General features: G+C 40.7%; 1 protein-coding gene across 1 annotated transcript; it reads left to right on the plus strand.

Annotated features, from left to right (window-relative positions):
• The first annotated feature begins 813 nt into the window (after nt 1–813).
• rnf17 (ring finger protein 17) lies at nt 814–26,174 on the plus strand. Its single transcript, XM_053627884.1, has 36 exons — nt 814–858; nt 1,231–1,410; nt 5,510–5,607; nt 5,699–5,939; nt 6,105–6,185; nt 6,280–6,383; nt 7,088–7,256; nt 9,599–9,675; nt 9,863–9,912; nt 10,465–10,704; nt 10,790–10,879; nt 10,957–11,118; nt 13,635–13,803; nt 15,008–15,131; nt 15,870–16,045; nt 16,157–16,292; nt 17,060–17,216; nt 17,301–17,416; nt 17,499–17,613; nt 17,692–17,815; nt 17,925–18,155; nt 18,535–18,679; nt 19,197–19,309; nt 19,403–19,493; nt 19,596–19,717; nt 19,805–20,088; nt 20,217–20,380; nt 20,668–20,787; nt 20,874–20,954; nt 21,031–21,153; nt 21,233–21,289; nt 23,413–23,520; nt 23,607–23,727; nt 23,820–23,958; nt 24,174–24,360; nt 25,036–26,174. The coding sequence occupies exons 1-36, from the start codon at nt 814–816 to the stop codon at nt 25,126–25,128; spliced, it is 4,833 nt and encodes a 1,610-aa protein (XP_053483859.1). The 3' UTR covers nt 25,129–26,174.
• Nucleotides 26,175–26,769: the final 595 nt, after the last annotated feature.

Consider the following 26,769-nt stretch of genomic DNA (forward strand, 5'->3'; position numbering starts at 1 on the left):
CATCTTCTTTTCCACTTATACTTCAGGGTCGCGGGGGAACCTGGAGCCAATCCCAGGCAGTATCGGGCACAAGGCGGGGTGTACACCCTGGACAGGTTGCCAGTCCATCACAGGGCACAGTCATATACACACTCACACTCCCATTCATACACTATGGACACTTTGGACATGCCAATCAGCCTACCATGCATGTCTTTGGACTGGGGGAGGAAACCGGAGTACCCGGAGGAAACCCCCGCAGCATGGGGAGAACATGCAAACTCCGCACACACATGGCCCCGGCAGGAATCAAACCCCCAACCCTGGAGGGGTTACATATAATTATATGTAACATATATATTACATATAATTCTATGTAAATTTGCTGGGGGCTTTTTTAAAGCCTAATCTTTCAAATATCTCCCTCCTTTTTTTAAAGAATTTTCTGTGTTAGAATTTTAGTTTTTGTAGGAATTAAATAAATAAAAAATCATCTAACCCAGTTGAACAGTTCTTACTTTAAATTGTATTTATTTATTTATTTATTTATTACATCCTTTTTACATATTTTACATCTTTTTACATCACGGCTACTTTGGTGACAGTTTGTTAGCTAAATTATATATCATGATACATATCACTGCTTGAGTGTTCGGGCATACTTGGCCAATAAAACTGATTCTGATTCTGATTCAGGAAAATGGCAGTGATCCGTACGGAAGCCGAAGGAATCGACTCTTATTGAATCACTGAACCAAAGGATTTGGTTCACTTAAAAGAGCCGGTGCTTTCCATCACTGAAAAAAATGAAGTGCGCGTTGAAAAAGCACCATAATGGACGCTGCAGTGGCATGTAACAATTGTGGCTTGCCGTACACGGTCTCTGGTAATTTTTTTTAAAAAACAAATTCTCTATACTTGCTTATACATACATATACTTAGACGCATCTTGGTTACACAATGTTGAATGCGCTGAATGCAATGTGGTTTCAGAACACACCTAATTAACCTAATTAGCTAGTGAACCTTTGACAATTAGCAGACTACATCCTCAAACTGAGCGTTTTTAAAGCTAAACAATGAGACTTAATTGATAAACATAACCTTCAAGTTAGCTTGAGTTTAGTTGGCTAGCTAGCTAACTAACGTGGTTTCTTAAAAATTGTAAATAACCAAATTCCACACAGCAAATGTTAGCCGTGTGAAATGTTAAGAAGAGCAGTGGGGAAATTTCCACCATGTGATGTTTAGCTTCATAAGTTAACTTTCTGTTTTTTGGTGGTTTTATTGCTGTTTACAGAGGGTGAGGTTGTGGGGAGGCTGCCCCATGTGCTCTTCTGTGGCCACATCTTCTGTGCGGAGTGTCTCTGCTCTCTGGAGTGTCCTCAGGACTCCAACTCTGTCCCCTCAGTCAGCTGTCCCGAGTGTATGGTGAGCACTGTCCATGCAGCCATCACTCCCTTACTGCTCTACAGCATGTCAACCAGCTTTGCCAACTCTTTTTAGGGGAAAGTAACTAAAGCACGCTCAATTTGTCACCAGATGACACCATAGACTCATTTTTTCTAATTACTTATGATATGGCAATGAATATTACTAACTAGTTTTAAAAAAGAAAGAGAGACAGATAGGATGCTGATACTTGTAGAGTTGCATAGATATCATGAACATGGACTAACAACTTTTATGCGTTTACAAATTGTTGTACCTTCCATCAAGAACGTGGGCAAAAAGTAGTCGTGAAAGGTGAGTAGTCATGAAGGAAATAGTTACTCGTTTGTAAGTATCAACAAGACAAGTGTTTAAAATGAAGAACTACGAGTGTTGGACAAACTGTCAGTGATTGGTCAGTGGGGACAATGGTGCTCAGAAGTCTCTAAGTTGGCAATGTGTTGATGTCTACATCATCTGACCGTCCTAAACCCTGTCCAAAAGCATTACTTCCACTGCTAAATATGCAGGGTAAAGCAAACCACAGAAAGTGTCAAGGATACAGGATAACAGCTTTATAAATGTGTAAACCAATTTTAATGATGTATGTGCACATTCACAGGATAAAAAGCATTTTTTTAAAAAATTTGTAAGCATTTACAAATACCTTATTTCTACTGTCAACAGAGGACCTGTTTTTTAATCATAACCTCAGTCCACATGAATTTACTTCAGCATAGCTATATGGCACGTAAAACAGTAATATAATTAATCCATGCACAACCTTCAGTATAGGGAAAAACAAAAAAACAGCCAGTGTCTGTTAAATAGCCCAATTCCATGGATGTTTCCTGTGTGTGTGTTACCTAGTATAGGTGGGGGTTTTTTTTTGTTTGTTTGTGTTTGTTTGTTTTTGTTTTTACTCCTGGTATAATTTTGATTTATACATGCACTGGTTTGTCCACTTATTTTTTGCATTAAGAAATGCAGATGTATATACTGGTTACATTGCTGGAGTTCTTAGTGATGAAAGCTGCACATTTGCATTTGCAGGATTTCACACAATGGGACAGTAAAGTTATTAAAACATAACTTTCTCAGATTTATTAAGTAGATAACACTAGTTGGTCATTACTACACCCCATAACGTTAGATAAGTGTGTCTGAGTTTAGTATTTATGCAGACCTTTTATATATTATATGCCTCCACCATTAAGTCTGTCCATCCATCTAAGGTTCTCATTAATGCAATATCTCAAGAACCAGTGATTGAATGTTTGTAGGAATTCTATAGACTATATAGTTGTTGTAACCAGCGGATGATTCGATTAGTATTTGGAATTGATCCAAAAATGAACAAGGTCACAGCAGTTTCATGTTTAGGAACTCAAGGCCCTTTATGGGTTTTTTTTTTGTCTAGCTACGGTTTTGCCATCGTTCCATGCTTCTGTGTGTCCTTGCTTTTGCCTGAGGTTCTTGTTTAATGTGACATCTCAAGAACGAATGGTTGAATGTTTTATAGTGTAGCAGCAGCGGCAGGTGGAACATAGACAGAGTGAGACTGGTTAAGAGAGCTTTAATTTTGTAACAACCTGGTAGACAGAGATCAGACATCAACTTGGAGGCAAGTGGCATACCTTGGTCAGTTAAGCGGTGCTCGGAAAATGTAGGAGACACGCCCAGCGAGAGTGTCTGCCTTTTGGAGGATGAAGGCGTGCGCGCCTGCGAGCCTCCGGCTGCGGATGAGAAGTCCGATAGATAGTCAGACAGGCTTAACCCCGGGAGGGACCCAGGGCTGCAATGTGCGTTCGAAGCGCAGATGATCAATGTGTCCTGCAATTCACATTAGTTCCTGCAGCTGGCTGTGTTCTTTGACACACAAGAGCCCTACTTGATTGAAGAGGAGGATGAGGTACTTGGTGATGTTATGGGAGGTGGCTTTCTGGAGTAGGACTGCTTTGGGGTACCTGGCCAGTGGAAGTGGTGGTGTGGGCCATATAGTGGGTAGGAGTGGACTAGGTTCAGGTCGATTTTATGGTTCTGGGGACCACCAGGAGGTTGCACGCTTGCTGCTGATGCTCCATTTGGTAATAGTAGGAAGTATGTGATGGGCAGAGCCTGGTCGCCCTGCTGTTACAGGTCTTTGCACCTGTAGCACCTACCCCCAACAGAGTTTTGGACAGCCATCTTCTTTCTGTTCCCAACAAAAATTGCCCTTGTTGGCTGCCTGATGAAACACAGAGGAGAGCAGGTTAGGGTTATTGTTAAACTCGCTCTCCGCTCCTGCATTGGCACTGTACTTCTCCTCTTCCTGAGCCACGGCAGGCAGGCCTGATCTGCTGAGGTTGTCTCTGGGTGTTTGTGACCCTCGAGGTTGTAATTGGTTCTTTGGGGAACCTCGGCCCATCTCTCCCTATAAATAGAGGCACAGGTAGTTCTGGCACCAGTCCAGCTAATAATGGACTTCTCTGGTTCCCAACCCAGACCTCAGACCTAGTCGGGGCAGCTCCTCTGGGCCCACCTTTCACCGCTGCTGTCAGGGCTGTGGTGCCGGGGTACGTCATCCCAGTGGAGAACTCTCTCTGCTTCTCTCTGCCAGGGTGGCCAGAGTGCACTCCAGTGCTTTTTTAGGGATGCTGGGAGATTGCATGCTGACTCGCTTTCGCTTTTCCTGTGGTAAGGACCTCAAGAAGTTGTCCATGTCCACCCTCTCAGTGACCTCGTTTGCTGTCCGCAAGAGTTGGCTCTGGCTGCAGCCAACTCTTCGTGATGCGAAGCAGAGTGTCCATCTGGTTTGTGGGGTTCGCCACAGTCTTGTAGGCCCATTTGTGGAACTCTGTTGCTATGTTGATTGGGGATAATCCACAGCACACCAGGATTTCTTCCCTCACTGTGTCAAAGTCGGTGGCATCTCCCGGCAGGAGGGCATAGTTAAGCGCACTTGGGCTTCTCCAGAGAGGAAGGGTGCTTTTACCTGGGCCCAGCTCCCCTTAGGTTAGCCTTTGTAGGCAGCAATCTGCTTGAAGGTGTGCTGATAGGCCATGGGTCGCTGCGGCCACGTTCAGTCTGCAGAGGGCTAGTAGTAGCTCCTCTGTGGCTCTATGGAAACCTAGTGCCATTTCGTTTAGCACCCGAGCTTCATTAATGTGAGGAGCGTGCAGCAGTTTGGTCTGGAGGGTGGTCAGGAGGCCTGCTTTCACAGGAGGAGGTAATCACTTCTCCCCTTACTAAGCTAATAAGGTAATATTATTATTATTATTATTATTATTATTATTATTATTATTATTATTATTATTATTATTATTATCATTATTAACATATTACCATATGGAATCATTGTAATCATACTTCTGATTAGATTTTGATTTTAAAAAAGGGTCAAGTTCACAGCTGAAATAGTTTTTCTTCAATCGTGTCCTCCCTGTTTGAACTATACTGCCTTTTAGTAAGTAGCATAGAAGGACTAGATTTATTTGTGGTGGAGGCATCCCTGTTGATGCTTTTGGCTTTGAGTTCAACTTGTAAATGTAAGCACCGTGGTTTGTTATTATTTTATTTTATTATCTGAATTTTGCTAAATTCAACCTGTGTAAATCATGTTGTTGTAAACTATCTAAAATAGTGTTCAGCTGCACAAAAGAAAAACACAGAAATCAATTGCCACTACACATTAAACTGATGAAGTTGTAAATTGCAGCAAGCTCTTGGATGTTACTTTTTTGGGTTAATAAAGATAACAGATAATTACTGATTAATACAGTTTTATTGTTTAAAAATGGGACTAAATATTTGTTGGTGCTTGTCAGGGTATCTGTATGGCACCAAGTATGGACTGTGTAGGAAACACAGTTTGATGGATGAGGGTGAAAAAAAGGAACATAGAGAATTTAAACAGCAAAAATTGTTATTGTGCAGGATGCTTAAAGTGTTAGCATTAGTAGGTGAGATCCTGAAATCTCTTGAACATTTGTTAGCATAGATAAATGTCAACACCTAACTTTTTACCCTTATGTGTGTTGTTCTGTTTGAACATTTATATAGTCTATATAGTTTGATAGCTGAAGTTTATCATTTTATTTGCATTGAACATTTGCTGTAGATGAGAACTGAAATCGGTGAGGAAGGGGTTAATGGATTGCAAGTGGACAGCAGGATAATTGGCCTTATCTACACAGCCAAGATGAACTCCAAGAAGAGGTAATCTCTTCCACCCTCTTACTAAGCTAATAAATAATACCATTACCATTAAAAACAATTAAGTAAATGATTTGGTGTCTCTAAATAAAAGAAAAAATGCAAGGGTTCTCCATGGGGGAGTCAGTCAGACAGGTTGCAGATTGAGGAGTCCAGCAGCAAAGTCGTCTACCCTCAAGAATCTTGCCGAAGAGGTACGTGTGAGATGGTTTCATAGGCCAAGTTATCAGTCACACGTTCTCGGCCAGTTTACAGTCAGAATTAGATTTGTTTGTGGTGGAGGCATCAACAGTGATGGTGTTGTCTTTAAGGTGTACTTGTTTACAGGGGTTTATGTTTGTTGAGAAATGTTCAACTTTTGTTTATTAGTTTCAGAATTCATTGTTATTTTTTTTGCTAAATTCAGATTCAAAACAGATGTAAAACATGTTTTACTGGAAACTATCTAAAATAGTGTTCAGCTGTACAAAAGAAACAAAAAAGAAATCAACTGTGTACAGGATCCAGGTGTGGTGAAGATTCTAAATGAAGCCCTCTGTAAAGCATCAGAAAACCTGAATACCCTGGATAGTCTACACAAGGTAAAGGCATACATTAACAGCCCTTGTTATAGTAAACGTTGTTACCTCTACTAGTGGTGACTTTCCCTTGATTCAAATTTGTTTTTGCTCCAAGACTCTGGTTACAGGCATTCAGTCTCAGCTGAAGAAAGAGAGGAATCGAATCATAAAGGAAATTGATGACTCCATTGAAAAGGCAATGATCATACTACAAAGAAGGTGTGTTGTAGACACTGATGGGGAAAAATTGTCAGGGAGTTTGTCACCATAAATGTCTCATCATATCAACACACACTCTGTTCTTGCAGTGCAATTTCAGATCATTATCGGGCATCAGAGTAGGAGACCTTCTTTCTGTGGCTCCTTCAATAAATTTGACAATAAGGTCATCACCATAGGCAACTGTGCCAGTAGTTTAGTCTCTGGACTAAACTGCAGGCTTTTTTTTTCAGAATTTAGTATCTTTTCCATTCTGGGTCACATGACTTGGAGGTAGGGCATGCAGATTGCAGATAACATTTACTCTAATAAATAATGAAACCAGAATACATCATGTTAGATTGTTTTTTTTTTTCTTCTTTTTTTTTTTGTGATCTAGAAAAACTCAAGTGAAAAACAAATGAACATTTCAGGGGGTCGGGGGAAAGACAAAAGAAACTGTGTGCACATACCTTAACACACTGTTAAACTGCCTTTTGCTTGTAAGCTCGTTTTTCTCAGTCTGTAAGAGTATAACAACTCTTGATTTGGTCATTTTATTCCACGCTAGAGTGTAAGGATTTGCAGATTTAAATTTACACATTTGAACACAGTAAGTTTCATGTATAAATTTGAGTGAAATGCTGCCACGTTAGAGCCTGTACGTCACAGCTATAAATACAGCTAAAAAGATACAGCTGCATATTTATCATGTGTGCGTTTAGACGTAGTGCACTGGTGTCTGAACTGAGCTGTCTAGAGAAGCTCTTCTCAGCTGGGAGGGAGGAGTGTCAGAAAATGCAGGCGAGACGGCGAGAGCTGCGCACAGCCATCCAGAAAGCACGATATGTTTGCCGGGTCCCGTTGCTGGAGACTTACTGCCATCTGGACGAGGTACTTGTCACTGGTGTTCAACAGTAACAGTGAATATTGTAAGTCCTTATATTTATCTCGGGCCGCTTCACAGTGGAGACACAAGATCTTTTCTGTGTTAAAACTGGTCTGTGTGGTGGTTCATTTACTCGATGTATTGATGTGAGCAACATACTCAAAATGAGTCAGAGGCACCGAGACTTGCAACATTATCACTCATTAACACAGCTGACCCTGACATCATTTCAGAGATGCCTTTTGACCCACATTAGGTCAAAACCTGTAGCTTTTTGTCGTTAAAGCCAAAAAAAATTTAGAATGTAAATCTAATAATAAAACGATGGCACTAAAACCAGTAAAAGCACAGAATGCATTTAACACCTTGTTAAAGCCCTTTTTGTTTGTAAGCACTTTTTGCTCAGTCATTTGAGTAAGAGTTTAACAACTTGGGACATCATCTTCATTTGGTATTATCTTTATTGAAAATTCTGCCAGCTGTCACCTAGATAATGGCATCAGTTTATTTTCCTCACTTTGATCCTGATAACTGAAGAAAAATGAAATGTTTTGTGCTTAAATGTTGCATTGTCAGATAAAATCAACTGATAACTAGATCTTCCTCATTCTGTTCAACCAAGTAATTTTGTAAAGAATACTGTAAAGAACAAAGTGATTTTACTGCTCATAGCCTGAGGAAAAATATTATTATGAACAATAATGTTCATAATATTAACTCTCAAAACAGCCTCAATTCTTCATGGCATGATGTTGGAAACATTCCTGTTGCCATGATTGCATCACGCAATTCCTGCAGATTTTTCAGGTGCACTTTTATGCTGCGAATCTCCAGTTCTACCACATCCCAAAGGTGTTCTATTGGATTCAGATCTGGTGATTGGGAAGGCCACTGAAGAACACTGAACTCATTGTCATGTTCATAAAACCAGTTTGACGCGACTTTTGCTTTATGATATGGTGCATTATCATGCTGTAGGTAGCCATTAGAAGATGGTAGCTTGTGGCAGTGAAGGGATGGCCATGGTGCAGCTCCTGGAAGACCCACATGAATAGCGTCACTAGGCTCACAAGGGCACGCCAGCGCCTTTACCATCTACTACGTGTGGCCAGGTTCAAGGTCTCCCACAAAGTGTTAATGGCGTTCTACATTGAGGCTGTGGAGTAACTTCTCACAGGGATTTTCACTGCCTGGTTCAGCGGCACCATGGCCCAGGACTGAAAGACACGAGTGGTGATGGAAGCAGAGGAGGCCATCAAGACTTCTCTCCCCTGCCTCACAGACATCTACACCTAGCAAAGCAGGGCCAGGGCCAGGAGAACTATCAAAGACTTTCACCACCCTGGACACCAAGACTTGTCGCAGTGCACCCATCAGGGAAACGCTACCGGATCCTGAGGACCATCACGGAGAGACTCGGGAGAAGTTTCTACCCTCAGGCAATCTGGCTACTGAACAAGGCCATTTGAGTCTGCATATTCCTACCTTACACAAATGCACAAAACATTTTGCACTATAGAGAAGGAGAAATAATAAATTATTTTGCACATTGTATAAACTCTATACATTTTACAACTCTATTCTCACACATATTCTATTGTATTACATTTTTTCACATTATATTCCCTATAGTCCATTATATTTTTATTCTACAGTCTATTTTATTACATCTACCGTGTTTTATTCTTTTACTACATCCTATTTTATCATGTGTGTCTATCCTTATTTATCCTTATATAGTCATTGGTCTGTTTTATTGCACTGTGGGAAGAGTAACTAAGGAAAAACACTTCACCACATCACATGTATGTGACAAAGAACCTTGACCTTGATGGTAAGGTCAAATAGTCTGTGGCTTTCAAGTGATGATTGATTGGTATTAGTAGGTCCAAAGTGTACCAAGAAATGTGCATTCCCCACACCATTACACCACCTCCACCAGCCTGTTGGTGCCAAATTCTGTTTTCTGCTTTTGCAGAAATCGAGAGTCATTTTATGTCCGAAGAACTGCTGCTTACTGGATATGACCAAACTGTCTGGCACCAACAATCATGCCACGTTCAAAATCACTGAGATCACTCCCCACTTCTGATGGTTAATGTGAACATTACCTGAAGCTGCTGGTCCACATCTACATGGTTTTATGCATTGCACTGCTGCTCATTCGTGCAATTTAGATTATTTGCTGGTTAGATAATTGCAGGAACGAGTAGGTGTACAGGTGTTCCTAATAAAGTGATCAGTAAGTGTATATATAACACTGCTGTATTTAATTTGTAATATCCTGATTGATTGAGCTGTTTTTTCTTTTTCGTTTTTCTTCCCCATTCTGAATTTACTGTCCCAGATTCTGGAGACTCTGCAGAGTCCTGTGGACACTGAATCGTATGATATGAGCTGCCTCACTCTGCGTTCAGGTCTTGGGTAGGTCATGCCACTAACTTATGTGACATGCCTCAAATTTTTCATAATGTGTCTCATTTCTGTTTGTAATTTGCACAAATTTTCCTGATTTTTAGGTCAACGTGTGTGTATATACTGCATATAATTGTCACCATTGTCTCCCCAAAAAGAGTAGACATATTTAATCATTGATATCATTTTTGTTAAGGTGCATTCTCAATGTGGATCATGTGAAAGACTGCCTGGAGATCACAGATGGCAATGTAAAGCTGTGAGTAGATGTTTTTAACTTGCGTGCAATGTGATTTTTATCTAATCATATCTGTTCTTATTCATAGAAGAATATTGGAATATTCTGGAAACTATGGAAAAAATAGTTGCTGCTCCAGTGTTTGTACGTGTCTTTGTAATCGGTTCCCACCCATAGTCTGAGAAATTATCTCTGCTCAAACATGTATGACCTGACTCAAAAAAACCAATGCAAGCTACACTGATTGTGATCATTTCGTAGTATTTGTGACGTAACAAGGGAGCATTTGAAAATATAAGCGTGTGCTGTCTGCTTGTTTCTCACTGAGATCACACAAAAATAAAAGATGACCTTAGGAGGGGGGAATGCTTATTTGCAAAGCACTCGTATAAGTGTCAGGAAAAATGTATGCCAGTTCATACAACCTGTTCATACATAATCTGAATTAAAAAAAAAAAAAAAGACGTACAAACTTGGTGCTGCAGCAAAAAAAAAAGAGATCAGATTGGTTGTGAGAACCAGCTAGGAAATGATTGTGACCTGAATATGTGACTTGGCAGTTATGGTTGTTTGTCACGTCAGTGTGTGTGAGGAGGTGACCATCCCAGCTGCTACAGTGCATCTCAAGCGGCCAGCGAGGAGTGGAGGTTCAGGGGAAAGGAGAGGAGGCAGAGACAGCCATCGAGTACCCATCTCTTCTCACTCAGCATCCCCAAAACAAATCTGTACTCCAAGCCCTAATGTTGTTATAGAGGAAATCATTGAGGAAACAATTGCTCATGAGGAGAGAGTTGTAATGCGTATGTATACACAGAATGATTTGTACATTGATAAGCCTCTTTGTTCAGTTGCAAAATTATCAATTCCCTATTTCTGCTACCTCAGGCCAGGAGCCCAAGCATACAGTGAGACAAAGGGTACAGAGGAAGAATCACAAGGCATTGCTGGACAGGATTGCTGTCTCTCAAAGTGGTGGTAACAGTCATTTTCCTGGAGTCCATTCTTTCTTATTGTTTTAGACCTGAAAACTAATGTTTGTTGTTGGTTTTCAGCATTGCAGGAGTGGGTTGCAGTGACCCACATAATCAACCCAACACATTTCTATGTGCGCTATGTGATGGAGCGAAAGGCAGGAGGCTTGCTGACCAAAGAGATTAACAGCATCTGCTCTGGAAAACACAGCCTCTTCACTGTAAATGACCAAATCAAGACTGGTAAGAATGTGGAGAATTTAGTTAGAATAGCATTTTTTTCTGATTCTTTTTCTGCTTTACTTTCAAGTACAGTTCTATTAAACCATTAATACCAGTAATACATGCATATTTAAAAAAAAAAAAAAAAAAAAACTAGCTCAAGCAGAAATGCAGGAGCATAAGAAGGATTGTGTTGAAAGGTTACTGAAAAATTGTCTTGATACCTCGCAAAAGAAATATATTGTACACATACAGTATAGAGGTACACCAATCAGCCACAACATTAAAACTGCCTGCCTAATATGGTGTAGGTCCCCCTTGTGCCACCAAAACAGCTGACCTGTCGAGGCATGGATTCCACAAGACCTCTGAAGGTGTGCTGTGGTATCTGGCACCAAGATGTTCGCAGCAGATCCTTTAAGTCCTGTAAGTTGCGAACTGGGTCCTTGCAATTTGTTTGTCGAGCACGTCCCACAGATGCTCGTTCAAACTGAGATCTGGGGAATTTAGAGGTCAGGTCAACACCTTGAAATCTTTCATGCTCCTCAAACCATTCCTGAACAATTATTGCAGTCTGGCAGGTTGCATTATCCTCCTGAAAGAGACCACTGCCATTAGCGGATGCCGTTGCTATGAAGGGGTGTACTTGGACTGCAACAATGTTTAGATAGGTGGTAAGTGTCAAAGTAACATTCACATGAGTGCCAGGATCCAAGGTTTCCCAGCAGAACATTGCCCAGAGCATCATTCTTCCTCTGCCAGCTTGCCTTCTTCCCATAGTGCATCCTGATGCCTGGCGCCCAGGTAAGCAACGCACAGGCACTCAGCCTTCAACATGATGTAAAAGATGTGATTCATCAGAACAGGCCATCTTCATGGTCCAGTTCTGATGCTCAGGTGCCCATTATAGGCTCTTTCGATGGTGGACAGGGTTCAGCATGGGGACTCTGAGCGTCTGTGTCTATGCAGTCCCCATACGCAGCAAGCTGTGATGCACTGTGTGTTCTGACACCTTTCTATAAAAGCCAGCATGAAACCAGACAGGCTAACATTCGCTCCCCATACACATAAATGGGCCTTGGGCACCCGTGAACCTTTTACTGGTTCACCAATTGTCCTTCTTTGGACCACTGTTGGTAGGAACTAACCACTGTATACTGGGAACACCCCATAAGACCAAAACCAATCCACCTTCTGGCCTTTTTTTTTTTTTTTTTTTTTTTTTTTTTTTGATCATAGAATTTTTATTGGAAATTTGCATTTTACATCTTATAACACCCGACTCAACAGTCCCAACAAAACAATCACAGCCAAAACCAAAAGAAGAGGGGGAAACAAAAAACAATAACAAACATCCAGCGAAACAAAAAAACAACAATAAATAAATAAATAAATAAATAATTTAAAAAGAAGAAAAAAAATGGGGGGAGGTGATTGATATGTACCGTCTATCTTTCCTCAATCCACCTCCAGGGTGCGTACATCATTGAAGTAGGTAATAAATTGTTGCCATTTTCCCAAAAATGAGTCACCCCTTCCTCTGATGTTGTACTTGATTTTTTTCAAGTTTTAAAAAGAAGATAAAATCTTTAAGCCATACTGATATAGAGGGAGGTTGTGGAGAGGTCCAAGACAGCAGTATTCTGCGCCGAGCAAGTAACGATGCAAAAGCTACAACACTAGCTTGTTTATGGTTCAGAGGCTGACGCTGAGATGGAACACCAAAGATTCCCATTAAAGGACAGACATCCAATTTGATTTTAAGACCGTCGGACATAGTTTTGAAGAAAGAGTTCCAAAAGTTCTGCAGCTTGGGACAGAGTGCAAACATATGACTCAGGTTACAGGGCGAAAGTTTGCATTTTTCACAGGTCAGGAACATTGGGATATATTTTAGACAGTTTACTCCTAGAGAAGTGAGCTCTGTGGACCACTTTAAGGCTTTGTTTTTCGGTTGACCGTGCATCCATCCTTCTGAGATTGTCATTAGCCACAAGAAAGGGTAGGAGTTGAATGTTTGTAGGATTTAGGCTATGTGGAATTATGTTTTTAACCAGCTGGTGAACTGATTAGATCTTGGAATAGAACAAAACAAACAAGGTCACAGCAAGGTCAAGTGTCCGGGAGGGGGGGGATTCAATGGCTTCCTATCTATTGTATATTTTTAGGCATTTTAAGGTATTTGAGGCATACAAATTAGTAACAAGAAGGACTAGACTTGTTGCTGGTGGACATGAAAAAAATGATTTACAGATGTGACCCCTTTTAGAAATCCTTTGAGAGAGTCTATTGATGAGAGACTATTCATCAATAGACAATCATTATTCATCCAAAATTCAACTACAGTTACTCTTTAAAACAGTGCTCTGTATTTGGTGTTGAAGATTTCGTTGCAGGGTTAATTATGCTTTAATCGAAATCCATTTGTGGTGTCAATGCAATTGAGATGTAACCATGTAAGTTTTCATGTTCCCTGTGTGTGTGTGTGTGTGTGTGTGTGTGTGTGTGTGTGTGTGTGTGTCTGTGCATGCATGAAGGGACACTGGTGTTTGTAAAATGGAAGGACATCTGGTATAGAGCAGTGGTGTCTGAGCTGATTCAGAAAGGCTGTCTGGAGTGTGTGACTCAGTGCTCTGCAAATGATGTTGCACGCCTGGAAGTGTTCTTCCTTGATTACGGCTTCTCTAAGGAACTCGCCATCTCAGGGTGAGGAGAGATCCTGTGTGTGTATGTCTCTGTCTGGTACACAACATGTATGAATGATAAGCACAGAAACAGTTTTGCTTAAAATTACCTGAAATAGATATTTCGTGTTTATATACACATCAACGTGGAAGTGTGCAGTTCTGCAGTCCAGGTAGATGTTTCAGAATTCATTTAAGTACAGTGACTTGTTATACAGTGCTTTTAAATAGTATACTTTTTATTTTTAACAAATACCCTGGAAAATAATATGTGGAACATGATTAAAAGCACAATGTGGCTGAGAAAACTGTTTGGGGGAAAAAACTGTTAGTTGTTCGAATTGAGTAGCCAGATAGGTAGGTATGTAGGTTGCCAGCCATGTATGTAGCTGGCTAGGTAAGTAGGTAGCAAGCAATTTAGCCAGCCAGGTTGCTCTCCACACAGGTTGGTAGCCAGCTATATTGTTTTGCATCAAGCATGTACTCCTTAGCTACTTTAGGGTAGATCTGTAGGTGGGTAGTGTGGCTAGGTAGGTGGATGGGTTGCCAGGCAACCAGCAATTACAGGTAGGCAGGTAACCAGAAGTCCATTCACACAGGTAATGACTTACCCATATGTGAGCCTTCCCCAAACTTTTGCCACAATGTTGGATGCGCAGAATTGACTAGAATGTCTTTGTATGGTGTAGCATTAAAATTTCCCTTCACTGGAACTAAGAGGCCTATCCCGAACCTGTCCCAGCATGACAATGCCCTTGTTCACAAAATGAGGTTTATAAAGACATGCATTGAAAATGTTCGTATAGAAGTTGCTGAGTGTTCTGCACAGAGCCCTGACCTCAACCCCATTGATTACTTTTGGGATGAACTGGATTGCTGACTGTGTGACTTGCACTCTCTTAGTTAGCCATCCAGCCAGCTTGTTGGCTGTTGCCAGCCTGCTAGCCAACAGCTACCTAGCTAGCTACCTACCTACCTGGTTCGCTACCTACCTGCCTGACTGCTTGGCTACCTAGGTACCTAACTGACTGGCTGGCTGTAGCTAGGCTGCCTGCAAGCCAAGTAAGTTGCCAGCTAGGCAGGTAGCCAAATATTTGATAATTAGAAAAAGGCTAGACAACAAGCAAGTAAGCAAATGTTTTCGAAATGCAGACAAGTCTCACTGACTGGTTTCTGTTTTTCTCTCTCCCTCCCTCTCTCTCTCACACACACACACATTCCCTCAGTGATGATCTCGTTGGGTTGAATGAATGTGTGCGGAGAGCTGATTCTTCTGCCCAGACAGACCTGCATCGGTGGCCACCTCAGGCCGTTAGGTGTTCCCTTAAAGACATCGTTCCCTCTAACCTGGTGAGAGATCAGACCTAGTGGTGATTTATCCTGTAAAGTTCTCACACGTTTTTAATTACTCAATATTTTATAGGGAAAGTGGTAGCTTGATGTTGGACTTCTGATCAGAAGGTCGTGAGTTCAAATCCCAGCATCGCCAAGCTGCCACTGCTGGGCCCTTGAGCAAGGCCCTTAACCCCTCAACTGCCCAATTGTATAAATGAAAGAGTTGCAAGTTGCTCTATATAAAGGCATATGTCATAAATGCAAATGTATATTTTTAACAGTGCATAAAAATGCAGCTATGTAAAAAAGGTAAAGTTAGGCCAAACATATTTTTACCTTTTTTAATATTATTACAAAGACTAGGTCAGTGATTTTATAAAGTAATGTGTTGTATTCAAGTTAATCTAGCAGAGTGGACTTTAGTTAAATCTGTTCCTAATCACCCAGGTGTACTAAAATAAATGTAAAATATCGATGGGAATATACTTCAAATATATTTTTCTCATAAGAATTCATAGGGGGTGCCGATCATTGTTGCACACCTATATTTAACAAATTATTAGTTTGATATCCATGAGAGTAGAGTATTTTTGTGGGTTGTTTTGGGGTTTTTTTAAACAAAAGCTCAAACAATTAAGAATTTTTCACCGCTTTCTTTGTACATATTTTCCAAGGGTGCCAATATTAATGGAGGAGGGTGTGTGTGATAAAAATATATAAATATAAAATACACGCAGAGTATTTTGGTTGCAGGTAAACGGTTGGAGCAGGGAATCATCTGAAGAGATGAAGCGTGTGATTGGATCAAGTGTGTTGGAGATGCAGGTGCTCGGTGAAGAGCGAGACACTCTTCTGGTGGATCTGAAGAAAGTCTCGATGAACACTTCACTTTCCCTGAGAGAACACCTTGTGTTCATGGAGCTTGCCAGGTAGGATATGTTACCATGATGTTTAGCTGAAATGCTAAACATCACTCTCTTAACATTATCTACATATTATTTAAATGTGAACTGTGTGTGTCCGTGTATGTATTTTGGCAGGTTCTATTCCCCCCAGGTGAGCCCTGCAGGCAGTAAGACACTGCTGTTTTACCCACCTGTGTATCCCAAATTGAACACGGAGCTGAATGCTGTTGTCTCCCACGTAAACACGCCATCAGACTTCTACATACAGCTAGTGAGTTGACTGTACTCTCACACGTAAAGAAACCTCTTTATTTTATTTATTTATTTATTTACTTTTTCAAACAACCAAACATTGTTTATTTGTAGAATGTATTTTCAGAACGGTAGATTTACTGTAAATTTGCTCTGTTTTAAATAAAATTTGCTCTGTTTTTAGATTTAGTAATTTAGTAATGGTTCATTTTAATACACAAGCTGATTCAAAAAATGTTAACATGCATTACACCCTGACACTTTAAGTCCTCATGATGGTTAGAGGATTAAAGACCTGAACATCCGCAACCTTTCTTCTTTACTCCAAACTCAATCTGGTAGCCATTTCACCAAAAGAAACATGGTAGTGTAAAGAAAAGAACACTGTCATGAAAAAAGTGTTTTAAAAAACATAATCAGTCACCCTGTAATGGAGGAATCAGGGATGGGCAGGTACTCAGAGTTAAAAGGGCAGTCCCAGGTAAACGGGGCGTATGGTTTGGGCAAAGCTCCCAATTCAGCTGTTCACTTATTACCATCTTTGGATGTACTATGTCATAACCCTTTGTAGTAGTGTTCTCTGTTGTACTGCTCTTTTGAATCGATCTTTTGAGGACACAGTGATTCTAGCAGGCTCAGGTTTTATATTGATTGAGCTTTAGTAGGATTTTTCTTTTGGTATTGTTTAACAATATTCTTGATTTGCCCAAGTCTAGGACCTAATTTATCTCCAAGCACTAATCTATGTGGAGTCTGTGTATATTAACTATATTTGGTACCATCAAGGTGGACAATATGGAGTTCCTGCTACTAAACACAAAACTGCAGAACTGTTATGGTTTTCCTGGAGCTGAAAGTGATCTTCAGATCTACTCACCTGTTCTGTCCCAGGCCTGTGTTGCCCTCTATGACAACAAGGACTGGTGCAGGGCTCAAGTCACAGGTGTGTGTTTGAGTGAGTGAGAGTCTGTGTGCATGCATCTGTTCAGCATGTCTTGTTTATACTGATGTGAAGTCTAATTATCAGGTTTCCCCGGTGGACGGATGGTGGAAGTCCAGTATGTAGATTTTGGCAACAGGGAAACTCTGTCTGTTAAAGACCTCAGACAGATAAAGGATGAGTTTTTTTCACTGCCAGCCATGGTAAGGGATCCTGTAAGGGATTAGGGATAATCAGTACCTGTAGCTTTACGGTAAGCTGTCTGTTTCATATTCTTCTCCTCAGGCGCTGTGGTGTTCTCTGGATAGTGTTTTGAGTGTTGGAGAAACTTGGAGTGAGGAGAGCATCGACGTGTTCCGTAAACTGACAGAACAGAAATTGGTCACTGTAGTTGCGAAAGGTGAGGATACATGTATGCATTTCCAAATTATTTTATGCCATTGCAGCATTTCATGCATTTGTGTTTTTTGTTTTTCAGAACTTGTGCCTGTTTCCAAGGCTATGCCTGTATGTCTGTTTGAAGTCAGCGAGCATCCCACTGAGTGTCTGTCCAGCATCGGAGAAATCTTAGTCACAAAAGGGCTGGCCTCTCTAAGCAAACAGTACTTGCAATATATTCCTGAAGTCTTTTCAGTTGAAAGCATCTACACAGTAAGCCTCATTTACACAGTTGGCCATGCACTCACAGATTAATTATATTGTCTGCCCTAGAGTCTCACCTAAGAAACCTCTCCCACCTGAGAATACAGTTTGGGATCCCCCATTGATGGAAGAGGGCCCATCTCCGAGTGAGCCAACGCTTCCTGCCGTTGACCCTTCACCACTTCTGTCCACAGTGACCCTGCCAACTTGCCTGAAAGATTTGAAAGTGAGGGTTACCCATGTGACCTCCCCTGGAAATATCTATGTGCAGCTGCTACAGTATGACACTCAGCTAAAGAGGTACTGGCCTCACTAAAAATGTGTGGGCCTTACTCCTGTTGAAAAATTGCGCTTTTCACTTGCCTAGACAAACTAAATTGCTAGCAGGCAGAGCAGTTTTGGTTAATTTTCGGAGTTTTTGCCAATAATCCTAAAAAGCAAAAGGTTATGTTTGTTATTAAATCAGAGCTGTTGGGTAAAGTAATAGAATATCTGTCAGGTTTAGAGGTTTTAAATATAAATCACTTCCTTGTATAACTGCTGATTTGTATTGATGTTTTGTCACCCTTTTTATCAACCTCCTAAAGGTTCAGCTTCTAGTTAATAAGCTTAGAGATCATCAACAATAAGTACAATATAGTACAATATATTAACATATTCTGTTTCTTGTATATGCTAGGATCCATGACTTGCTGAAAAAAGAGTATTCCAAGTCTGAACCACAAGAGGTTGTCTGGAAAGCAGAGATGTCTTGCGCTGCTAATGTTAATGGTATTTGGGAGAGAGGAAAGGTGTGCAGTGTGTCTTCCAGCAATGTTGCAGAGGTAAAATAACAAATGCACTTGTGTGAAGTTAAGATTAGTGCTGAAAAAAATAAACAAATAGATAGATAGATAAATAAATAGGATTCCTGCTCATGAAATCATGAAAAGGGCTGCTCATTTTCTGTTCATCTCCCTTTCAATGACACAGTACAGGTTGTTGATGATGTTAAAGTACGTATTTGTTCGTTCAACTTCTTTCAACCTCATTATACAGGTCAGGTTCATTTCATGGCAGTACCTATCCCAGGAACACTGGCCATGGATGGGTCACTAGTCCATCACAGGCACGATGCACGTTCAAACGTTCATTTACACCTAGGGATTATTTTTTTTTCTCAGTGGGGGAAAAAAAACTTTATATATGTGTGTGTGTGTGTGTCTATTAGTGTCCCCCCCCCCCCAAGTATATTATTTTTATATATAATATAAAATGTGTATACACACAGGTAATGTAGTTTTATTGAGGAATGAAAAATAAACAGTATTAAAGAGAATGTTAAAAAAAAAAACTCTGCAGGTGCTGCGCTGTGACTTTGGTAATAACGTAAAGATCAACTTGAGTAACCTGAGACCTCTTCTGCCAGAGTTGGATGGCTCCTTTCTGCTGGAGTGTTGCCTCAGTGACATTAGGTATACAAAATTCATCAGAAGAGCTTTATGTGGGTTGACTTTTCCCCTGGGAGTTTGTGATCATCTTCTATCTATTTTCTGCTCATCCATCAGGCCAGCTGGTGGTTGCTCCAGCTGGACGGCTACAGCGTGTGACTTTATTTCCTACTACCTCACCGGTGCCATGGCTATAATGACCATTAAGGTGACCAAGTCGACTATATTTAACCTACTCTACAAATTTTACAATATTTTGTTTCCCCCAGTTTACCTGTATGTGTGTGATTGATGAATATTCTGCCTGCAGGAACCTTCCTCTGTTAGACCAGTGCCCATCTCTTTGTTCTGCTCCAACAGAGCAGGCCGGCACGTCAGCATATCAGATTTCCTCATCACTGAGGGTCTCGCTCTGAGAGAGAGGAGTGTCAAGTAAAACAGTCGTTTCATTGTGTTTTAACGTTATATAGAAACGGTCCGCTCTCTTCTTTCTTTTCTTCATTTCAATCTGTCTTTCAGACCTGCACCCGAGTCAGGATCTGACTTGTCTGATGACTTGGGTCGTGCATTAGGTGAGACTTTGAACCTGGAAGAGACTGCGTGTGAAGAGAGCTGCCAGAGTACTAAATTGTCAGCTCCCTCTCTTACACCTCCCAAACCTGCCCCACGCATCACTCCTCCTCCAGAAAGAGTGAGGACCCAGGCATACCTACCCCCTGAGTTGCCTCCCTGCGGGGACACACTCGTGAGCGTCCCTGCTGTCTCTGACGACGGAATCATCCACATTATGACACTGCAGGCCGGTATGTGAGAGACATTCAAATGGTGAAAAAATGGTATAATGGGGGGGGGGATGAGTAAAGTGTAATAATCTAATAATTGATGTCTTTTTTTTTTGGACATTTAATTTCTGACCTGTGTGTGTGAGCAGTGTGTGAATTTGAGCGCTTGCAGCAGCAGCTGCAGCAGCACATTAAGACTTTGCCCAGGCAGAAGCACTATAACTGGAAGAATGTATTGGGATGTGCCGTCATGGGCTCTGACATGCTGTGGTACCGTGGACAAGTCCAGGAGGTGATTGGAGGCTATGTGAAGGTTAGAATTGAAATCCTCCTGGTAGACATTTGTATAATAATCATGCATGTTTGAGCAGCCATCGAACCAGTCATAGCCTAGCAACTGTGCCCAACAGTAGGATATTTCCTGGGTAAAATGTTTTGTCAACGATTAAAAATCATTATTGAGCCTAAGGACGCTAACATTCTTATCCATGAGCTCCGACAGTCCTGAAATGGTGTAATGTTTCAGGTATAGCAAGTTGGCAGGGTCAGTATGTTGGTTCATTAGTCACATTTGTCTTGTGATTATATCGTGTGTTACAGGTGCGATATGTGGATCAGGGGATTGTGGAGAATATTCCAGTGTGCCATGTGTATCCAATGGTGCTCTGTGAGAATGTTCCTCAGCTTTGTGTGCCTTGCCAGATAAATGGGGTACTTCCGGTGAGCTAATGTATTTTTTCATTTATTTTTAACGTAGCATTAATTAAAATATTTGCTTCTCATCTGTGTTGTGTAACTGGGTGTAGGTGGGGGGGACATGGCAGTGGGACGCAGTGGCTCTTATGAAGGAGTTGCTGATTGGCCGTACGGTCAACGTTCATGTTATCGTAAGTTAAGAAACACGTGTACACAGACACACAATACTTATTACCCAGGCTAATTCATGAAATTTGTGTTTCTAAGGAGCTGCCAGAGGATCCGCGAGGCTTGGTTACCATGGAGATAATACTGGATGGGATGCCACTAAGCAAAATCATGATGCACCACCAGCACGTCACGTTCAGCCCGTCTATCGGCAGCCCCGAGGTCTGGTAGGAGGTCACAGCATGTGAAGCTGAAGGGTGGCCATATTAAGTCAAAATAATTTTTTTGTATGTACATCTAGGATTATGTGGTGAAACCTCCACTGCCTGATTTGGATGACTGGGACTTGAACTCTGAGGTGAAACTGCTATACTTCTTTCATTCATTTCGAATGATTTAGAAAGCTTGTGCACTTAGTTTATAGCTTTAACGATGACACGGGTCAAAAATGATATTCTCAGTCATGTGACAATTAATCCTAAAATCATTTGCACACATGATGTGAAACCCATCATTTTAAAGGCAAATGTGCTCAACTGCAGTAGAAACTATTTGAAAATGCTGTTTGACAAATTACAAGTTAATTTGTCAAATTTCCATATTATACACTGACCGAGCACTTTATTAGGAACACTATACTAATACTGGGGATTTGACCTCCCTTTACTCTCAAAACAAGAATTCCACAAGATGTTGGAAACATTCCTTTGAGATTCTGGTCCATGTTGACATGATTGCATGACGCAATACATGCAGATTTATCAGGTCCACTTTCATGCTGCAAAGCTCCCGTTTTACCACATCCCAAACGTGTCCTATTGGATTCAGATCCAGTGACTGGGAAGACCACTGAAGAACACTGAACCCGTTGTTACATTCGCAAAACCTGTTTGAGACGACTTTTGCTTTGTGGCCATGAAGAGAGGCACATGTCAACAACAGTGTGGCACCAACAATTATGCTGCAGAGAGAGAGAGACTGAGTTTGACTGTTGCCGTTCCTTCAATGTATCAGTTTCAAATATTTACATGTTTTAAAAGACCCTCAGACCCCACCCCACACCCTCCGACCCAGCTAAGTCCAAAAGCCCCTTCAGTCTTGTTCTGATTTCGCTTTAAATCAATCCAATAACAAATGTTCTTAGTCCAGTTTAAAGAGCTTTCTGTGATGCTGATGTCGATTTTCAGAGATGAATTTTCTGAATCAGAGACAATGAAAACTTTAGCCGCATTAGCCGTGGAATTTGCTATCAAGCACGTTCCGAAAGGCGATTTGCAAACACGCTCAAAATAAACTGCTATACTTGCGTCATCTGGATATGAAGCTGGATCACGAACAGTTGGTATTGATCCAGCCTTGAGAATCAAATTTACAGCAAATCCTGCTTCGCATTGACCCTCATTCGCAAAGCAGTCTGGTGTTAAATGAATCGAACAAACGTAAACAAATTTCGTTTTTTTTTTTTTGTTGTTTGTTTTTTTAGGGCACATTTCCTTCAAAAATAAAATCTTTTTCACTGGCTCTGATGCCGAGAATACATCAACTCCCTTATGTTCATTCTTACAGCCAGGAACCGAACACTTACAAAGCTTACGAAGCCAAGACATTCTTATTACTGTAGCTGCTCCAGCGGACTGCCTGCAGGTCACTCGGGAGGATCTATGCTAACAGGGCAGAGTCCGTTACCAGTCGTGGGCGGGGCCTGCTCCAATGTGATGTCACATTCACGGGACGTGTTCAGCTGCAGAATTTTTGCGACCAAGCGAAACGGTTGTCACCAGCCAGCTTTTTTATGATCGGCTAGTTTTTAATGAATGTTGGGGGGAATGTTGGAGATGACAATAGATAGAGGGGCAACGTGTATCATGACACTTTTCGACCATATTCCAATTTCAGTTAACGTCCAGACAAATCTTTTCTTTTTCAGGACCACCACAACAGCTTTATTCGGACAGATGTTCTCGTATCTCTCCCTCTCCTTAGAAAATTGTCTGTTGGTTACAGTGGTATATCTGAATTGTTGGATGCATGGTGTTCAATTAATGCGAACTAGAGGAAAACTACTCCGCTCCCAGTTTGTTTTGTATGTCTCTTTGTTTTGTAAGCTACATTACTCCAGGAGCGTGTCTGTCTGTCTGTATGCATGTCATGGTCATATGTTTCACTGTAGCCACAAAGTCAGCAGACAATGAAAGCTCAAGAACTTAACAGGTTATTTAACAGCAAACAACTATTGAGGGGGGGGGAATAAGCTTTACTAGGTTCACCCATGACTACTTCTTTCTCAGTTTATCACTGCTATTTCTAGTTGTAACCTTAACATTTGGACTGCAGTAACAGTTGCAACACACCTGCAAGAACAGACCTGGAGTGACAAACATCACCTTGAGGTTACCTGCAATCTGTGTGTTAGTTACTAGTCTAACTAACTCCTTTGTCATTTGCTTAATAAGAGGCTAGTGAAATATGATTTTCTAACAGGGCTTGGAGGAACCCCAGACCATCTTGGGAGTGTACACGGACTTCAAACTTCCAGACAAAGGGAAGTCCTGCTGGGTCAGAATTAAGCATGTTTGCACCCCTAACGAGGTAGTACATGGATACTTTCACAGATATTGTTGGTGAAACGTACTGCTATAATAATGTTCCACATTCATGTTTTGGGCCTCTTGCAGGTTTTTTTGAGTGTGTTGGATACACCAGTTTGTGAACACAAACAGGAGTCTTTAGACGAAGCCCTGAGCCGAGTGAACAGTGACATCGATTCTTTGCCCATGCTGACAGACTTCCCTATTGGTACCTTAACTGTCATGTATAACCAGAATTTTACAGTGTATTTAATATAGTGCATATGTGAGGTGTGTGTGTGTGTCCGTCTGTGTCTTCAGAGGGTCCTTGTCTAGCTGAGTACAGTGATGGTAAATATTACCGTGCTAAGCTTTTAGGCTTTTCTAAGCTCAACCCCAGCATCCAGCTTCTTGTGAGACACGTAGACTTTGGCTCAGATGACATTTTGCCACTATGCAAGTAAGGGCTTTTATTCACACTCGTTATGCACACACTTTCATACTTCTAGATAACACACAGCAAAACCTTTTAAAATATTCTGCTTGTGTTCATAAAATAATTTAAAAAATAGACGTGCAGTCTAATGTCACATTTAAAAGATTCTGTATGCTTGTTACATGTTACTTGGACTCATGTCTCAGACTGAAAATTATGCTGATACGTGTTTGTGGCAGATTACGTTGTCTTCCCGAGACACTGCTCCATTTCCCGTGTGAGGCGGCCTGTGTTCGTCTGGCAGGGTTCAAGCCCCCGCATCTGTGTCAAGAGCCAGAACGCATTCCCTACAGGCCGGAGTGGAGCATGAAGGCCATGCTGGAGATGATCGACCTGCTGCATGGAAAACTGCGCTGTGTGGTGACGGTATAGGAACAGCTTATAATGTTCATGTATTTTCTATTTCAAATGTTTTGATTGAATTGGGTTTAAGTTGGTCTTTGTCAAGTTGGCAGCTTAAGCTAGTTACACTGATGCACCATTTAATGTAATATTAATAATTGGCTATAGTTCAGCCCAAAATCACAAATGTACACACATTTCCTCCTTTGTACAATATTTTCTACATGAATTACGTGTACAAGTAAGGAAAGCTTAGCAATGACCAATGCTAAATTGAGTACCTGAGACTGTAAATCACACATTGTCTCCCGAACATGTACACAAGTAAAGCTCAACTCTAATCTATTCTATCAGCTATTCTAGATTACATAGCAACTCATCAAACTTTGAGGCAAGAGTGTAATTGGTTGCTAGGCTATTTACATTTTCAACATGTAGTTTATAAGCCTGCTAAACAAGTGGCTGTAAGCCATAATCTTGGTAGCTGCTTTAACCTCATGGCTTCAAACAAAAAACAAGCAGCAGACAGCAGCCTTGAGCTGAGGGCAAACGAGTGTATTTTATGTATATTTAAATGCAAGACTGGCAGCAGATGAGTAGGTAGTTTTTATTTTGCATTTTGTACACTGACACAGTTGTATGCAATGAAAGAAAAACACTGCCAGCCTGATTCAACCGAGCGTTTTGCTAATGTTTCAGGCTGTAGAGCCACAGCCAACTGTGCTGCTGTACAACGCCGATGGAACTTTGGTCCATACTCCTCTAGTGGAGAAAGGCCTAGCTGATGAGTGATGAAACGGAATAAAGAGAGTGAGTGCACAGTTGGTGACAACAGTAAATTGGAGTAATGTTTCAAGAATTTCAATATTTAAGTGTTGATCATTTGTCTGTTTTATCTGCTGCACAGGTTGTACTGCTGAACATCCACCTCCAGTTTTATGTTCTTCCCTTTTTTTTTTTTTTTTTTTTTTTTTTTTTTTTTAAAACTGTTGAGTTTATTTTGCTGTTGATATTTTAAGTTCATACAGAGAAGCAATGAAAAGCTTGTTTTTTTTTTTTCTTTTTTTTTTTTTTTTTATAAAGTTTAAACAGTTTAGTTTAATATGGCCAGATAAAGGAAACATGCCTACAACTTAATGGATACACTGTACAGCTCTATTTAAGTAGGTTGAGTTTGTTTATCATACTAAATTCTTAGTATGGAAATATCTACAAGATTAAATTTTATTCATATTTACATGTCAATTATTTACATTTTCAACGCGTGTAGATTAATCTTGTTTGCATCTGGAGATAAGGGCGAGTGCTTAGATTTGAATATTCACGGTACAGGGCTAATTTGAATTTATTTGCAATTAATCAATTGCAAGGACATTAAAATGAAAATAAGTCCAATAAGTTTAGTCAATGTCATTAACAAAGCATTAACAAATAAGTATATGTAAAACCCATACCCTATCCCTAATAATTTTGTTCAGTCTTCTTACCTTTTGTTTGAGGCAGTGGTCTCAATTTACGTTATTAAAGTACACCTTACTTAAAGAACCGCTATAATTGAGTCTTCGTCTTGTTGTGAACTCTACCTACTTAATATGAGCTTGGCCAACATATCCAGTAAATCATAGGCACTTTTTTCTTAAAAGGAGGCCCCAGTTTTAAGCAGAGAGGACAAAAATAAGAAAGTGACCTCTGAAAGGACTGTTCGGTTATATTTTCTGACTTAATGTTTTATTTTAGACCTCAATTGCGGTATTGTTCTGTTTTGTTCAGCAAGTTATGTTACTTTATTGCAATATGGCTTTATGCTTGTTACAGAACAAATAAATTCCTTGTGTTAAAATTTCAGACTCGGATGCTTAAGTTAATTGAGTTAATTATAAGAAATATTTTGATAAAATCCATCCATCCATCTTCTATCCCGCTTATCCTTCCTTCAGGGTTACGGGGCAAACTTTGACCCTATCCCAGAGAGCATTGGGCACAAGGCAGGGGAGGTGTGAGGCGAACGTGCTAACCACTAAGCCACCGTGCGCCTCCCATTTTGATAAAATATACATTCTAAATAAATAAACTGGACATCTATTTATAAAGCACACTAACATTTGACAAGCTTGTCCAAGATGTTCCAAAGTAGATGGAATTAATGTCATGACATGGTTGAGAGCAACTGGAGCAGCATCTTCATTGATATTTGAATGTTAATTGTTTGATGAAATTGGCTGAGGATTTGCTCAAAGTTTTAAAGCCCCTGAAGTTAGCTGCACTCACATCACTGAAGTCACAATACTGATGTGCACTGAGACCCACTCCATCAAACTGATGGTTGTATCTCTGAAAAAAATACTTATTTAAATTGATGGCAGCATCTGATGAAGACAGCACAGCAGTGAGAGCTGTTAAGACTGAAATCGAGTGTGTTGACATTAAACATCA

This window comes from Ictalurus furcatus, chromosome 6, assembly GCF_023375685.1.
Source record: "Ictalurus furcatus strain D&B chromosome 6, Billie_1.0, whole genome shotgun sequence".
NCBI classification, from domain to species: Eukaryota; Metazoa; Chordata; class Actinopteri; order Siluriformes; family Ictaluridae; genus Ictalurus; species Ictalurus furcatus.

Bases quoted from the DNA above. Each gene is read 5' to 3' on its own strand.
- rnf17 (XM_053627884.1), top strand. From the start codon at position 814: ATGGACGCTGCAGTGGCATGTAACAATTGTGGCTTGCCGTACACG. The intron at 6,384-7,087 runs GTGTGTTGTAGA...GTGTGCGTTTAG, and splicing joins ATGATCATACTACAAAGAAG to ACGTAGTGCACTGGTGTCTG. The intron at 20,955-21,030 runs GTAAGTTAAGAA...TGTGTTTCTAAG, and splicing joins CGGTCAACGTTCATGTTATC to GAGCTGCCAGAGGATCCGCG.